This window comes from Mesoplodon bidens (assembly GCF_964165515.1).
Source record: "Mesoplodon bidens genome assembly, chromosome: 1".
NCBI lineage: Eukaryota > Metazoa > Chordata > Mammalia > Artiodactyla > Ziphiidae > Mesoplodon > Mesoplodon bidens.
The window spans coordinates 26,636,341-26,652,817 of NC_138176.1; the positions used below are offsets into that span (position 1 = coordinate 26,636,341).

Genomic DNA, 16,477 nt, shown 5'->3' on the forward strand with positions numbered 1-16,477 from the left:
ATGGCTAAAAACCCTACAGAGGAGGTGGAAGGGGCAGGGGTTGGGAAGGAGCATCAGGAACCCCATGGTACTCCCTTTCCCTCCTTCGGGGCCCTGTCCAGAGGCCAGGACATTGCTCCCCAGTTCCTTTCCTACAATGGAAGACAGAGCCCAAGAGTGAATTCTATAAGGGCAAGGTATATAGTGGTCAACTCTAAAGTCAGAGAGACCTGGGTTTGAATTCCAGCTCCATCAGTTACTAACTGTGTGGTCTGGGATTAGTCACTTAACCTCTCTGAGTCTTTCTTTCCCCATATATTAAATGGTGACAATGATACCTCCCCCTCTGTAGGTTGTCAGTAGGATATTAATAGAAATAATCTACATGGAAGTACTTGGCACACAGTAACCACCCAACACATGGTGGTTGTTATAAATATTATTTTTTATGATTAACAATATAGGGTTGTTAATATTCATTCAGGTCAGACTGAATGAAAACCCAACAGGGTGTGCAGGACAGATGCTCCGGGTTCAACATGGGGGCTGTCTCAGCCCAGCTTCTCTGAAGTCTTGGGGGGACAGAGGAGGCCACCAGCACCCACCCCTTCACCATGCCAGGTCTGTCTGCTGCATTGCTGGGAGCAGAGAGATGGATGAGCTCACCTAACCTGCAAGTGTCATGGCAACTACGGGAGGAGCCCAGACAAGGGCTGTGAGAATATCTGTGGGCTGGCCAAAGAATGGAGGCCTTGAATTTCCGATTATGGCAGGCTGGGTCATGACATTGAAGACTGTTGATAGGGGACGGGCGAGATGAAAGGCATACTTTAGGAGGATCCCTCTGGCATCAAAGGAGGAATGGGAGGCAAAGAAGCCAGCTACTGCAAGATCTGGGAGGAGGACCCAGATCAGGAAAGTAGCAGCAAGGTTGTGAAGGCTGGAAAATGGTTAGGCCCTTGTCCTAGGAGAATGCATCCCCCACCCCTGGCCTCAGGGAGCAGTGAGGAGATTCAGGGTCTGCAGAAAGTTCCTGTAGCTCACTCCGGTCCACCTCAAAGAATCAAAGCTCCTTGGCCAACCTTAGAAGCTCCTCCCTCTCTGCCTGCCGGGAGCCTCAGCCACCATGGAAAAGAGACTCTGAAGACAACAGGTGTCTGGCTGGTGTCACACTCAACCAAAGCTGGACGGAGACAACCTCCCTACATCTGTCACAACCAGTGGCTTTGTGAAACGTCCAATTCAAAAGCACCAGCTTTGAAAAGATGGAAGGTTCACTCCTTGGTATATACCCCAAAGAACTGAAAACAGGTGTTCAAACAAAAACTTACACACAGATCTTCACAGCACAAAAGTCCCAATAACCAAAAGGTGGAACAATCCAAATATCCATCAAAAATATCCATCAACTGGCAAGTGGATCAGCAAAATGTGGCATATCTATATAATGGAACATTATTCAGCCACAGAAAGGAAAGAAGATACATGTTACAACACGGATGAGCCTTGAAAACATCACGCTAAGTGAAAGAAATCAGACTCAAAAGAACAAATATAGTGTGATTCCATCTATATGAAATGTCCAGTATAGGCAAATGCTTAGAGGCAGAAAGTAGATTAGTGGTTGCCAGGGATTCAGGGGAGGGAGTAATAAGAAGTGACTGCTTAATGGGTACAGGCTTCCCTTTTGGGGTGATGAAAATGTTCCGGAACTAGACAGAGGTGGTGGTTGCACAACATTGTGAATGTACTAAATGCCAGTTAATTGTACACTTTAAAATGTTAAAATTGTGAATTGTATGTTATGTGAATTTTACCACAATAAAAAAAAAACAATGATAGGAGGTGGCCTATCCAACCCCCATCTATGGGTGACCACTGGGACCGAGCTGTCCTTCCCATAGGCTTTCCTAGTTACCTTTCCCCCAACACTTAGCACCAAGCAGGCAGGCACTCAGAAAGAGATGGGGAAGGAGGAAGATCTTCATTCTCTGTGTTTGTCTCCATGACACATGAATCCCCTGCCCCAGTCACCCTGTGCCCATCACTGAGAATATATACACACACTCACTCATCCCACCTCCAAGCCTTTGCTGCACGTCCCTTGCCCTACCCTCCTGTCCACACCCTAGGACTCCCGCTGCACCCCTTGCCATCGATCCAACTTCTACAGTTCCTTCCATGTCCAGCTCAATTCTTCCCTGACCCCCCATTTCTGACCTCTGCCCACACATATCTGGGATTTCAACAATCCAACCAAGCATTTGATTCCATTCCTTCCCTCAGCCCTACCTTATCAAGTAGATCTTCATTCTGTGAATCTACAGAGATGTCATGAGCCCTCACCTCTGACCCAGGCACATGGCAGCTCCTCATAACTGTCTGTTGGTCCTAATCCCAGAGCTATACCTTGGACCTCTCCCGTGGACACTCCTAGACCAACACTGTTCAGACCCCAGTGGGAATCACCAGCAGTGGAGTGAGGTCAGTGTGTCTTCAGGAAGAAGACCAGAGTCTACCACCTGACAGGTGATGGACGAGCCTCATTTCGTGTCAGCCTGACAGCCAGACCAATCTTAGATCTCTAATGAGTCTCAGGGTCCCTGTTAGGCCAGGACCTTTCCAGTTGTTTTAATTAAAATGGTGAGAAATCAATAGATTGCAATTATGGAAGGAGAAAAAAAAAATCGAGAGTTCCCTGCCTCCCACCAGCATATTTCTGGATGGACACTGATAAGAATCAGAGCTGAATTCTGAGTGAGTACAAAGCTGTCCCAGCAGAACTCAGGGTGGACAGTCTTAGAATCACAGCCAGTATCAAGGTCATACCAATAAAATGGGGATGGAATTCTGGATGACCACTGATGTATCAGAGAAGACTCCTAGGTCAATGTTGATACAGTTAGAAAGGAACTTGGAGTGAACATTAAAACAACCACACGGGCTTCCCTGGTGGCACAGTGGTTGAGAGTCCGCCTGCCGATGCAGGGGACACGGGTTCATGCCCCGGTCCAGGAAGATCCCACATGCCGCGGAGCGGCTGGGCCCGTGAGCCATGGCCGTTGAGCCTGCGCGTCCGGAGCCTGTGCTCCACAACGGGAGAGGCCACAGCAGTGAGAGGCCCGCGTACCACAAAAAAAAGGGGGGGGGGGGCTTTCCCAGGCCAGATAGGTGGGGATTCAGGCAGAGGAGGAGGCTAGGGTGGGAGCAGGGACATGGGAGGGCCTCAGACCCTCTCCTGCTCACCCTCCCTTGCCAAAGACCCCAGCCACAGAGACCTCACATCCCCACAATCCCAAACTTTAGGTTAAAAGGGGTGCAGTTATGGAGGTCTTCTCTGGGCTTCCCTAGGGTCATGGATGGAGCACAGCCTTCTTGGGGCAGTTGCTGAGCATTCAAGCACCAAGTCAACTCACTGGTCCCCAGCTAACCCCTGCCCTTGAAGGACTTAGTCTGGCTTTGCCACCTTCTCTTGACTGACCCACTGAGTAACTGGTCAATTCACTCTCCCTTTCCCTCATTCTTCTCCCTTGTAAGGGAGGACACTGAACTGGTTCAATGTCCTGGTTCAACCATGGGTTCCTCCATCATTAGAAATCTGTTTTCAACGCTCAGAAACAGTCTTCATACATCTAATACTTACAGCTGATTTCTGATTATAAAAAATAATACTTGTTTATTGTAGAAATTTTAGAAAAGAGCAGAATATAAAAAAGAAAAGAAAAAATCTTATGTGATCTCATTACCCAGAGGAAACAACTGTTAACCTTTGAGAAACTTTCTTTCAAGGGCTGTTTGATTTTTTTTGCATTCATAACATTTTAACAAAATTGGGCTCTTACAGTCTACACAACTTTGTATGCTGCTTTTTACAACTGTCATTATGCTGCTGTGGGCACTTTCCCAAGTGATCAAATATTCTTCAAAAATACTATTTTAAAGATTGCATAATACTCCACCAAGAGGATCCACCACGATTTCAGTGCATTTAGGTTGTTTTCCTAGTATAAACAACACTACCATAAGCATCCTAGGCCTAGCACATAAGTGTTTGCCTGCATTTCCATTTTCTCAGGATCAATTCTTCAGGTGGAATCACAAGGTCAATGAAGATGATATTTTAAAAGGTCTTGACAGGTACCGCCATATTAATTTCCAGAAAGACACAACAAACCCGCTGATTTTCCTGAGCCAAGTGAGAGCTGAAGTTCTGAAAGGGTTGGAGTTAGAATGCAGGACGGCGGTCCCGCCTCTCCTCCTCTCCCCCACTCCTGAAGGTTAACCGTCCAGCAAAAGAGAGGACAGAACTCCAAGTCAGAAGATACAGGTCTGCAGCCTAGTTCTGCTCTCTGGCTTTGGGAACGTGAAACAAGCATTGGTTCTCCTCAACTGTCACATGGGCATGATTAGCTCTGAGGACTCCCCAGAGCAGTCTCCTTGCCCACTTGAAAAGGTATTTGTGAAAGTTCTTTGTAAACTTCAGTGCTTTGTCAAAGGGCATTACTGGTATCCTTCTCATAACCTGGGGGTCAGTGGGGGTGGGTCTCAAGAAGTGGGTTGTTCTTTGTGAAAGCCCAAGGGCTTCCCTTCCTGACTCTTAGCCATCAGAATGCCCAGCCAGTGCTGGCTGGTTTTGAGGGTGAAAGAAAAGGAGCTTCCCGAAGGGAATCTGTGGGCTCTGAGGGCCTGGGAGGATCCAGGTGTGTCTTCCAAAGGTCAGAGACAGCACTGAAGAGTTAAAGCCAAGAATAGAGCTTGGGGCCTCCCTGAGGGTGCTGGGTGGGTCGAGGGACTTGGAAGGCAAAGACCTTCTCGGTAAATGTTACGCTGTCTCAAGGCTCCCAGCCCCTCCTTTCTAGAGTTCCAACTGGACATCTAGCCTCTGGGGAACCAGAAACCAACCCGATTCAGTGGATACAAAAAGTCAGTAGCTGCAGAGGACTCCAGAGGCCACTGGCTCTGGCCCCTTCTTCCAGGCTGTTGTTAATCTGTCCTGGATTTTTAAGACCCTCCAATCGGAAATACAACTAGTGCTTCCAGCATCACCTCTCCAGCCATGGGCAGATGAAAAAGGAGACAATGGTGCTTCCCTTGGGAAGCACAACTGGCTGGCCTAAGCATCCTGCCACACTCCCCTACCCACCTGGCAAATGCCCTTCCTCACCCCTGCACGCTCGCCTAGCATCATGGCCTGAGGGGACTCCAGTGACGTTTCTGGTGCTGGCTGGGAGAACTGCGTAGACCCCACGCAACACCATCCTCCCTGATTTTCACCGTCATCACCAGCAGGCCCCCACCTCCAGCGCACCTCCTTGGCCGAGGTGCATCTCCCATCTCCAAATACGCACAACAGGTGGCACCTGCCCGGCCTCGCCAGCCACACCTCTCCACCTCTCCCTGCCCCTCCGCCTGCGCCCCAGTCCTCCAGCTGCGCCCGGCCCCGGCGGTGCCTTACCTTTGAGGTTTTGGGGGTGGCCCCGCGGCGCCCGGCTCGGGTTTCCTCTGGGCAGAGAGGGGATACTGGAGAAGTTGTTACCCATGGCATCCGGCCCCAGGGGGTTCGGCGCTCGCGGGGGGCAGGCGAGGCTGAGCAGCAGAGGAGGTACGGTGTGCAAGTGTGTGCGCGCCCGGGCGCGCGCGCCGCCGGGGGAGGGCCCTGGTGGGGCTGCGGCAGGGGGCGGGCAGGCCCTCCCTCTCCTGCCTGCCCGCCGCGGGGCCCTCTACCTGCCTGCCATTTTCCGCGGCGGGCGCGCCCCTGGGCCGGGGCTGGCGGCGCCCGGGGCTCCCCTCGTCCTCCCGCTGGCGCTCGGGTTCTGGCTGGTGGCGGGCGGCGCGGTGGCTCCGGCGCGCTCCCCCGGGGCCATAGAGTCAGGGCTCCCGGCGCGGGCGCTCAGCGGCTCGGCCTGCCCGGAGTCTCGGCGGCTCGGCGCCGGCTGGGTCCCCGCCCGCAGGGACGGCCGAGGCTGCGCCGTGAGTGGCGCCCTCCCGCCGGCGGCTCGGCATCGAGCGGGGCTCCGAGGAGCGCAGGGTGTGCTGGGCGCTGCCGCGGTGGTGGGTCTCCCAGGGCCGCCACGCTCCAGCCCCCGCGGGGTCTCTCGAGCAACCGCCGCCCCCGCCCCCAGCAGTCGCCAGGATTCCGTCGCTCCGGTTGTTATGGTGACAGCTGCGCCGGTGGATGAGCGTCTTAGTGACACGCGCGCGCCCGCTCAGCCAGATGTGGCCCCTGGTGCTCCGCGTTCCCGGCTGCCACTAGTCCTCCGCGGCCCGAGGGGGGCGGGGGGGGGCGGTCCCTGGGCCTGAGTTGGGGTCAAATATCCGGCAGAGATTGAGGCTCCAGGGGTTGGGTTTATTCCTCTCGTCGACAGTGGAACTTGGTCCTGAAAACAAGAGAAACCGTACAGCAAGAACGGTGAGCTCCCTGGGTGCCAGGCCCCGGGCGAGGTAGCCCTAAGTTCCAATTTCTCTAGCACCAGGTTCAGCGCCCGGCACATAGTAAAACTCCAGGAAAAAAAAGTTTTTTTATAGAGTGGATGGATGACTGAATAAATGAAGTGAGATGAGGAATCCCAGCCCTTGACCCTTTACTCTCAGTCAGATCCAAGGGGCGCTGGGACAAAGGCTCAGAACAAGAACACCAGGCTGTTCAGCTACTGGACACATAGCGTCGGGGGGCCTTTAGATGAGCACAGACTGGACCTAGGAGATGGGATGGAGGGCCAAGGTGCAGGAACAAATCTCAGGGACAAACCGTCAGAGAACCACCAAATCTGAACCAAGTGGCTCTGTCAGCTCTAAGAGGTGGGGGCCTCTGTGGCCTGCAGCAGTCAAAGAAGGCTTCCTGGAGGAAGGGGCCTTCAGCACGTCGCCTGTTCACATGACTCATCCATCCTGGAGCTCAGCACTGCTACCGGGACCTGCAGGAAGGGAAAGGGAGTGTCATTCTCCTCCTACCTAGACATGGGGGAATTTCCTTCTGCCTGTCTTATCAGGGCTAGAAGGTGAGACAAGTTCCCCCCCAGGACAGAGAATCTGCCTTCCTGTTCCTCTAGATCACCTCTAGCTCCCTGACTGGCTACAGCAACTCTGATCCAGAATCCAGCGAGGACGTGGGCTGGCATCAGGCATCTCATCCATCCTCTTCTGGAAGGTTCTTTCCTCAAGTCTCCAAATGACAACTCCTCAATATTCAGACACAGTTCTTGTGTCACCTCCTAACCTTCCCTGACTGCCCGCCCCAGCTAGAGAACCCTCAGCACTCTCAGTCATGTTCCATAGCATTACTCTATGTTATCTTCCTGAATTAGTTTGAAAGTAGCCTTTCCGCCTGGTTTCTGTTGTGCCTCCCCCACTAGAACATAAGCTCTGTGAGGGGAGAGAACAGGACAACTCCATTCACCATGATGTCACCAGTCTCCAGGATTATGCCTAGCACATGACAGATTGTCCAAAAATGCTTGTGGAATGGGTGAATCGCCCTGCCTGCCAGCAGAACTCCACCGAGAACCCTGGGAGGAAAGCCTCTGAACCACCATTTTCTCCCTCCCCTGCCCTCCACCCTCACCCCATTGCAGGCATCACATCCTTAAATGCCTGGGACTCCAGGCGAGCTAGAAATATCCTTGACAGCTGCTCTCTGGGGTCTGGAGGGAAAGACAGCCCCCACCCCCACCCCCAGCCTCTTAGATGCCCAGGATCATGTGCCCAGCCAGCTGCAGAATGGACGTGGCAGGTCAGGGGTGCTGTCTTTTTATGGGCGTATCTCCCCGAGGCTCACTCCAGCCGATGACTCATGCATCAGAAATCCATGGGCTCTGAATGGCAGCACACTCACACATTTGCACACACATGTCTACATTCTCTCACACACTTCTACACAAGCGCACACACACTCTCTTGCACTCATATACCCCCTGAAGTCTGCTGGAATGAGGTCACTGTGGGCTACTGCTGGCATCGGAATAAATCTGAAAACTCTGTATAGATGAGACTAATTCCCCCGGAGTGGGGGCCAAGTGCAAGCCCTTGGTAGGATTTGCCGACAGTGGCTTGCGGGGAGGCTCATCGCCTCCTTCCCTTCCTCAGGAGGAGGGGCTGGGGCATCGGCCAGGGATGGGGGTGGGGTGAGGCCCCGAAGGTAGAGGATGGCAGGGAGGTCACAGGCCCCATGTGGTCTAAACTTGGGGCTGTGGGCCAAGCAGGGGAGAGATGGAGGAGGTCAAAGGGAAGGGGAAATGAGGGGACCAGACACCGGTGCCTGCCTGAAGAGTCCAGAGGCTCTGCAGCTCAGGACAGGCTGATCCGGGGGAGCCGTACAGGAAGGTGAGAAGCCTTAGGGACCAAGGCAGGGAACTGAGGGCAGGACAGAAATGTCCCCTGATCCCAGAGGGTTGAGGAGATAATGAGAATATCAACAGGGCTGGGATTAGGATGAGACAAGGGAGGCCTCCCTGGTGTGAAATGTAAGGAGGCACTCGCTGTCAGCATCGTGCAACACCAACCCTGCACTTGCTCGAGCTTAAGCGTGATGCCCCTGAAATCTTGTACCCCATGTCACCTCCCTAGACTGGCCCTTGTTTTTCCAAGGAGTTCTGTGCTGTGGGAGGGGACACCACTGTCAAGTGGCAACTGGCTGGAAGTCTCTGGCCAGGCAGGGACCTAGAGGAGGTAGGTGTGGCTGCATGGGACCCAGAGCAGCTGAGGCTGACCCCTCTGACAGGTCCTGTGCCTCAGAAACCCTTTCCTGGCAGGGGCGGTGGTTAGACCCAGCTCAGAGGAGCAAAGAACCGCAGCACACCCCTCCCCCTGGACCTTGGATGGAATCCCTGAGGCCTTCAAGCCATCCTTCACCAAGGCGGCTGCCAGGAGGCGGGGAAGCGGCCTGTGCGGCCCAGGGCCCTTCCCAGCCCCAATCAAGAAGGGAGGAGGGAGAAGGAACCAGCCAGGGAAACGGCTGGCTGGATGAAGTCACTGTTTTGGTGGCTTCAATGGAAGCTATTAATACCCATAAGGTGGTGCTCCAGCACCTGTCACCGTGGCAACCCCGCCTCCCCAGCAGTATAGATTCTGAAGGCGCTGCCCAAGGGGGTGGGTGTCAGTGCGTATGTGTTTGGCTGTGTGTACACACGTGTCCGTGTGGGTGCTGTGAGCTCTCACACCAACGCGGAGGAGAGGAAGGACCCCAGGCAGGGACTCAGTGTGGAACCGGGGCTCTTTCAGCAGCAGCTCTGGCCCCCAGTCCCCCCTTCTCTCTCCCTCGTTTCTCTCCCTTCTGGTTGGCTCCTTTCTCTCTCTCCCTCTTCCTCCCCCCTCCCCCCTCCCTCCCTCCTTTTGTCTTTCTCCCCTTCTCCCTGCCCTTCCCTGCTTCTCTGTCCCCATCACTTTCTCTCCTGCTGTCTCTCTGCCCTTGTTGCTCCTTGCTTGGTCTCCTCCTGCTGGCTCACCTTTCCCTTCCCCTTCTTTCTCACTCTCCACAGCTCCCAGATCAGTTCAAGTCTTGAAGCATCTCCATGTTGATAAAATAATAAAATATTTGACTGAGAACCTCCTTTCTTCCTTCCCCGAGCCCCTGGAGACTGAGCCCAGAACGAGCCACAAGGATGGTCCCCCACCAGGCAGGCAAGAGTGGAGTTCATCTAGGCCAAGCCAGGCTCCCCTAAACTTGAGACCACCTTCGTCAACAGCATGACACTTCCCTCCTTGTTGAGAAACTAGCCTTCTGAGGCTACCATCCTCTGAGGCCCAGCCCATAGTTATCAAGCCATCAGAAAACATGTACAGGGCTTCCCTGGTGGCGCAGTGGTTGAGAGTCCGCCTGCCGATGCAGGGGACACGGGTTCGTGCCCCGGTCCGGGAAGATCCCACATGCCGCGGAGCGGCTGGGCCCGTGAGCCATGGCCGCTGAGCCTGTGCGTCCGGAGCCTGTGCTCCGCAACGGGAGAGGCCACAACAGTGAGAGGCCTGCGTACCACACACACACAAAAAAACCAAACAAACAAACAAAAAAAAGAAAACATGTACAGAAGTTGTCCTGCTTGAACTGCAGGGGGCAGCTGGACATCTTAGATGGGGAGATCCCTGGGTTCATAGTAGATTCTTAACAAATATTTATTCTTAACAAATATTTATTCAACAAATCAATGAATCAATAAGGCAGTGAATTAACCTATCAATACAGCCACCCAGTAAGCCCAAGAGCCTTGTCCAGAGCAGTCTCTCTGGCCAATGTCCTTCTCAACAGCACCTTTGCCACAAAGTTTTCCCTGAGGCCAGGCCTTTCCTCTGAAGGATGGGAGTCTTTGCTAACCATCATAGCACGGAATGGCCACCTTACTGCCCTGTTCCCAGGCGCTTTGGGATTCAGCTTCATTCATCACTCCAGTGACCATATTGAGCACTGCCTGTATGCCTAGAACTGTGTGAGGTGCAGTTTCATTGCCAGCACTATGGGGGAGCCTGTCCTGTGCTCTTGTGTACTCCAGTCCAGTTTCCTACCTCCCAGGACTAAGTTTAGGGCTGAACACACTAGTGGTTCTCAGTATTGTCAAGATGTCAGTTATTCCCAACTTGATTTATAGATTCAATGCATCCCAAGCAAAATCCCAGCAAGTTATTTTGTGTATATCAACAAACTGATTCTAAAGTATATAGGGAGAGGTAAAAGACCCAGAATAACCAACACAATATTGAAGGAGAAGAACAAAGTTGGAGGACTGACACTACCCAACTTCAAAGTTTACATAAAGCTACAGTAATTGAGACAGTGTGGTATTGGTGAGAGAATAGACAAATAGATCAATGCAACAGAATAAAGAGCCTGGAAATAAACATAGCCAACTGATCTTTGATGAAGGAGCAAAGGAATACAATGGAGCAAAGGTAGTCTTTTCAACAAATGGTACATGAACAACTAGACATCCACATGCAAAAAAGTGAATCTAGACACAGACCTTACACCCCCACTCACAAAAATTAACCCAAGATGGATCACAGCCCTAAATGTAAAATGAAAAACTATAAAACTCCTAGAAGATAACATAGGAGAAAATCTAGATGGCCTTAGGTTTGGTGATGACTTTTTAGATACAACACCAAAGACATGAACTATGAAAGAAATCACTGAAAAGCTGAACTTCATTAAAATTAAATTTTCTGCTCTGCAAAAGACACTGTCAAGAGAATAAAAAGACAAACCACAGACTGGGAGAAAATATTTGCAAAAGACATATCTAAAACAGGCCTATTCTCCAAAATATACAAAGAACACTTAAAATCCAATAATAAGAAAACTCAATTTTTTAAATGAGCCAAAGATCTTAACAGACACCTCACCAAAGAAAATATACACATGGCAAATAAGCATTTGAAAAGATGTTCCGTATCTTATGTCATCATGAAAATGTAAATCAAAACAATGATGCCAGGACTTCCCTGGTGGCTCAATGGTTAAAAATCCACCTGCCAATGCAGGGGACACGGGTTTGAGCCCTGGTCTGGGAAGATCCCACATTCCTTGGAGCAACTAAGCCCGTGCTCCACAACTACTGAAGCCTGCGCGCCTAGAGCCCGTGCTCTGCAACAAGAGAAGCCACTGCAGTGAGAAGCCCGCGCACCGCAACAAAGAGTAGCCCCCCGCTTGCTGCAACTAGAGAAAGCCCGCGTGCAGCAACGAAGACCCAATAAAGCCAAAAATAAATAAATTTATTAATTAAAAAAAAAAACAATGATGCCACAGCACAACTATTAGAATGGCCCAAATCCAGAACACTGACAACACCAAGTGCTGGTGAGGATGCAGAGCAATGGGAACTCTCATTCACTGCTGACAGGAATAAAAACAGTACAGCCGCTTTGGAAGACATTTTGGTGGTTTATTACAAAACGAAACATTCTCTTACCATATGATCCACCAATTGCACTCCTTGGTACTTACCCAAAGGAGCTGAAAACTTATGTCCACACAAGAACCTACACGTGGATGTTTATAGCCACTTTATTCATAATTGCCAAAAGTTGGAGGCAGCCAAGATGTCCTTCTGTTAGGTGAATGGATAAATAAACTGTGGTACATCCAGACAGTAGAATATTATTCAGCGCTAAAAAGAAATGAACTATCAAGCCATGAAAAGACATGGAGGGACTTTAAATGCACACTACTTAGTGGAATAAGTCAATCTGAAAAGACCACATACTGTATGAAGAGCATAACTATGGCAGGAAAAAGATCAGTGGTTGCCAAGGGTTACGGGGAGGGAAGGATGAATGGGTGGAACACAAAGGATTCAGGGCTGTGAAAATACTCTGTGTGATGCCATAATGTGGATACATAACATTATACATTTGTCTAAACCCATGGAATGTACATCACCAAGAATGAACCTTCATGAAAACTCTGGACTCTGGGGTATAATGATGTGTCAATGTAGGTTCATCAGTTGTAACAAATGTACCACTCTGGTGGAGGATGTTGATAATGGGGGGGAATACACATGTGTTGGGGCAGAGAGTATATGGGAAATCTCTGTACCTTCCACTCAATTTTGCTGTGAATCTAAAACTGCTCTAAAAAATAAAATCCGTTTTTTTAAACCTGGATCATCTTGCCCCCCTCCTGTAGTGCACACCCACTGTAGACTGATGAGTCTCAAACTCAGCATGCATCAGAATCATCTACAGGGGGAGGGACGGGGAAGCACGTCTAATAAAATGCAGATTCAAGGGCCTTGCCCCAAGAGACTCTGGTTCAGTAGGATCTCATGCAGGTCATTAACCGATCACACTTTGGGAGACTGGGAACATGGACATGTGTTCTAGGTGAGACGATAATGTTTAAAGAATGCCTGCAGGCTTTCCTGGGGAAAGTTGAACACCATATGGGGCCAGACCAGCGCAGGCTGCCACCCAGGCAGGGCTAGTCACGTTGGAAGGTAGGACAGGAGGTGGCTGTGCGGGGAGGGGTAACACCTGCTCCCTCCCCCTCCTCTGCTTGCCTCCTGGGAGGCAGCCCCTAGGTCCGGGACTAATTGTAAGATCTTCACAGACCCCCAAACTCTTATCTTTGGTGCCTAACTGTATAAGGTCAAACACAGTAAAATAGACTACACCCCACGTTAAACATAATTTTCCTGTCTTAAACATTTTGAAAGGGTTTTTGTAAATTTGGCTTTTGAAATCACTGGACTAAAAGGAACTCACTGAATTTACAATTGGTTTTATTTCTAAACAATCTTGCATGTGTTGGAGTTCTTGCCAAGTGAGAAAAACCTACGATTGTCTTCAAATATAATGAAATATTTATGAGTACTCATTTAACAGTTAATGAAGTTGCCACAACATTGTTTTATAGACATTTAAGTAAACATTTCTTAATTTTGATTTTGAAGTTTTCCTTTCATAATTTGGAGCCAGTAATATTTTTTTCCAGTCTTAAGCAGATCCTTAGAAAGCACCTAGGCCTAAGTCCTGGGCCTATAGTGCCTATAGATAAAATCCAGGCCTGAGACCAAGCCTTCTTAAGATTGCATCTAAAAGGACAGATGGAGATCCCTGCAAGAAGCTGAAAGAAAAATGTGCAACACCGGAAAGAGGACCACATGTATCCCTGTTTGGAAAACTTGTTTAGTAATTTCAAACAGCATCCCTTGACCCATCTCAGGGCCACTGGCTTAGGTAATACTGACAGGTGATATTTATGGAGCACATAGACATACATACCAGGCCTTGGTCTAAGCAATTCATCTGTATTAATTCATTTAAGCCTGGTAATAACCCTATGAAGTAGCTACTATTATTATTATTAGCAGCAGCAGCAGCAACAGTGTCCCCATTTTACAAATGAAAATCCTGAGGCTTAGGAAAGTTAAGATACTTGACTAGGAGCTGATAAGTGAAGCACTGAGGTTCAGCCCTAGGACAGTCTGAGTCCGAATCCCTGCGATGCTATGCCTGCCCCAGGATGGGATTCCTTTAGGTGCCAGCCTGAGGAAGACACCTGTTGCAGGGGAGGTGTCCTCCCTGAGTTCCTGAGCCAGCCTCCTCCCACCGTAGAGACCCTGAAGACTCCCAGGGGCTTTGGCTCAGCCCTCTGGAAGTTAACCAGGAAGCACATAGCCACTAATGAACACGAAATAGATTTAAAAATAACAAAACTGAACTCAAAGAAAAATGCTCAAAGTGAGTGTAATACCCCAGCATCCTCTTTCTCTCATAGATGTTTTAAATGACCTTGACTTGGCAGGAAAGCTTTTCTAAGAACGTTACAAAGATCAGAGAATCAGGGCTTCCCTGGTGGCGCAGTGGTTGAGAGCCTGCCTGCCGATGCAGGGGACACGGGTTCGTGCCCCGGTCCGGGAAGATCCCACATGCCGCGGAGCGGCTGGGCCCGTGAGCCATGGCCGCTGAGCCTGCGCATCCGGAGCCTGTGCTCCGCAACGGGAGAGGCCACAACAGTGAGAGGCCCGCGTACCACAAAAAAAAAAAAAAAAAAAAAAAAAAAGATCAGAGAATCATAAAAGAAAAGTATGATAAATAGGACCACATAAAAATTTAAAACTCCTTCATGGTAAAAGTTGAAAGACACATAGGAGCCAGGAGGCACATCTCCAGTAAGTCAACAGCCTTCACTCTGTTCAAATGCCCTTCATCCCTAGACCCAGAATAGGCAACAGATGTTTCTCCACTGCCGCTGCCATGGTAGCCTCCCACTTCCCACTTCTATCCTCCTTTCCCAAGAGCCGCCCCAGAGGCGCTCGCTTGTTCCGACCTTCACCCTTCACCCTTCACCCAAAGGCGCTTCAGGGGGACCTCTTTCCAATGAGAGCAGCCTGTGGAAAGTTTTCTCTCAGCCAGGTGAGCAGGCTTGTGTGTCCGGACACCACTTGTATGTCTCTTCCCTCCTGTCCCTCTCAAGTTCTCTCTCTAGCCACCACTAGGTGGCGCTAGACCTCCATTGGACTCCCCTTTGTCTCTGGCAAACTTTGGTGGGGGGGGGTCCTCGAGTCAATCAAAACACCTTTAAAATGTTTAGAGGTTGCTCTTTTCCTGTTTCAAAACGGGAAGAGAATTTGGGGGGGCAAATATATCTTTATAGCTTCCATTAACCACTTCATTATAAAGAAAATATATCAGTGAAGAATTAGCCCTACTCTGTAGCCACCCAGATGCTACCCTCTGGACATGTTTGCTTCACAGAAGCCACTTTCTCATCTTTCACCCTGAGACTGGATCTCCAGCAGAAGAGCCCTCCCCATCACAGACACTCTCTCCCAGGACGGAGAGAAACTCCCCAAACTTCAGGCAAGTGGAGGTCCTCTTCAGAGCGCCCCAGCTCGCACTGCGATGCCCCACTGCCTGCGTCTGGTACCTGAGGTAGGTACCTGTGCGTGCCCAGCACCAGCACAGCACCTAGCTGTGGGCTCTGCAGATGCCCAGTGAACAGCTATTGTCATGTGGCCAGAGCTTGAGGGTGTGCAGCCAATGCACCCAATTACCCTCAGAACTGGGACTTGCCACTCCTGGCCCAGGGCTGTCCCAAACACGTCTCAGAAGTCTCATGAGCTTGTGGGCACGGGTAACAGGGAAAAGAGGGTGCTCAGGGTTACTCTGACTTTCGTATTTACGGAGTAAGGGTAGAATTCAGAAACTCCAACTGGATGGGTGTCCCCTCCCCCAAGAGCACCTCACCTGTTTTTGCCCCCAAGTCTATGCATTTGGCCCGACATTCATGTCTGATGCCACCGCTGGCAGGACCTCCACACCAGAAAACCTGCCCCCCTCACAGGGTCTGGAAACCACTTCGTTTCACTTTGGTCAGAAAATCCATTTTTATAGATTGTTAGGGATGTTTAAAAGAAGAAGGTGAAAATATTATAAAACCAGGCTTAACTGTTTCTTCTTCTGAGAAAAGGAGTTATAAATGTATTGTGAACCAATGCAACTGTTCCATATTCTGTAACCTGTAGGGTGAGAACCAAAAACTAAAGTGTAGAAGAATGTTAAGGTTTGAACTTGGTTATTTTATTTTGTGTGAGTCATATATTTTAATCCTATTTTTTTAATGTTTATCTATTTACATATTGAAACATATTTTAAAATCCATAAATCTCCTGCCCAGAATACTGCTGTTTATCTTTTTAAAATAAACTCATATGTACATTGTTTGAAAAGTCAAACAGCACAGAAAGGTATAAACTGGAAAGAAAATAAAGGTCTCCCCTGTTCTACCACCCAATAGTATTAACTGTCTACATTTTTTATATATCTTTCCAGCAAAAAGTGTATGCACAATACCAAAACTTTTCCATATTTATATCATTTTTACTCAGAAGGGATTATGCTATGCACAGTGTACTAAACTACATTTAAAAAAAAAAAAACTTAGAATCTATTAGAGTTCTTTTCATATGAACACACATAGATTTGCTTCATTCTTTTAATGACTGCATAGATCCCACTTTATGGCTGTGCCATAATTTATTTAAACAAATTATTAAACATCCCCTAT

At 49.7% G+C, this 16,477-nt stretch overlaps 1 protein-coding gene across 1 annotated transcript in view; it reads right to left on the reverse strand.

Annotated features, from left to right (window-relative positions):
* NEURL1 (neuralized E3 ubiquitin protein ligase 1) overlaps positions 1–5,519 on the reverse strand; it is a gene marked incomplete at its 5' end in the record, with an annotated part of 82,372 nt that extends 76,853 nt beyond the window's left edge. Inside the window, one exon of the mRNA XM_081228447.1 lies at positions 5,435–5,519. Within this exon, the coding sequence (XP_081084573.1) occupies positions 5,435–5,519 (85 nt within the window). The remainder of the gene's footprint in view (positions 1–5,434) is intronic.
* Between the last annotated feature and the right edge of the window lie 10,958 nt (positions 5,520–16,477).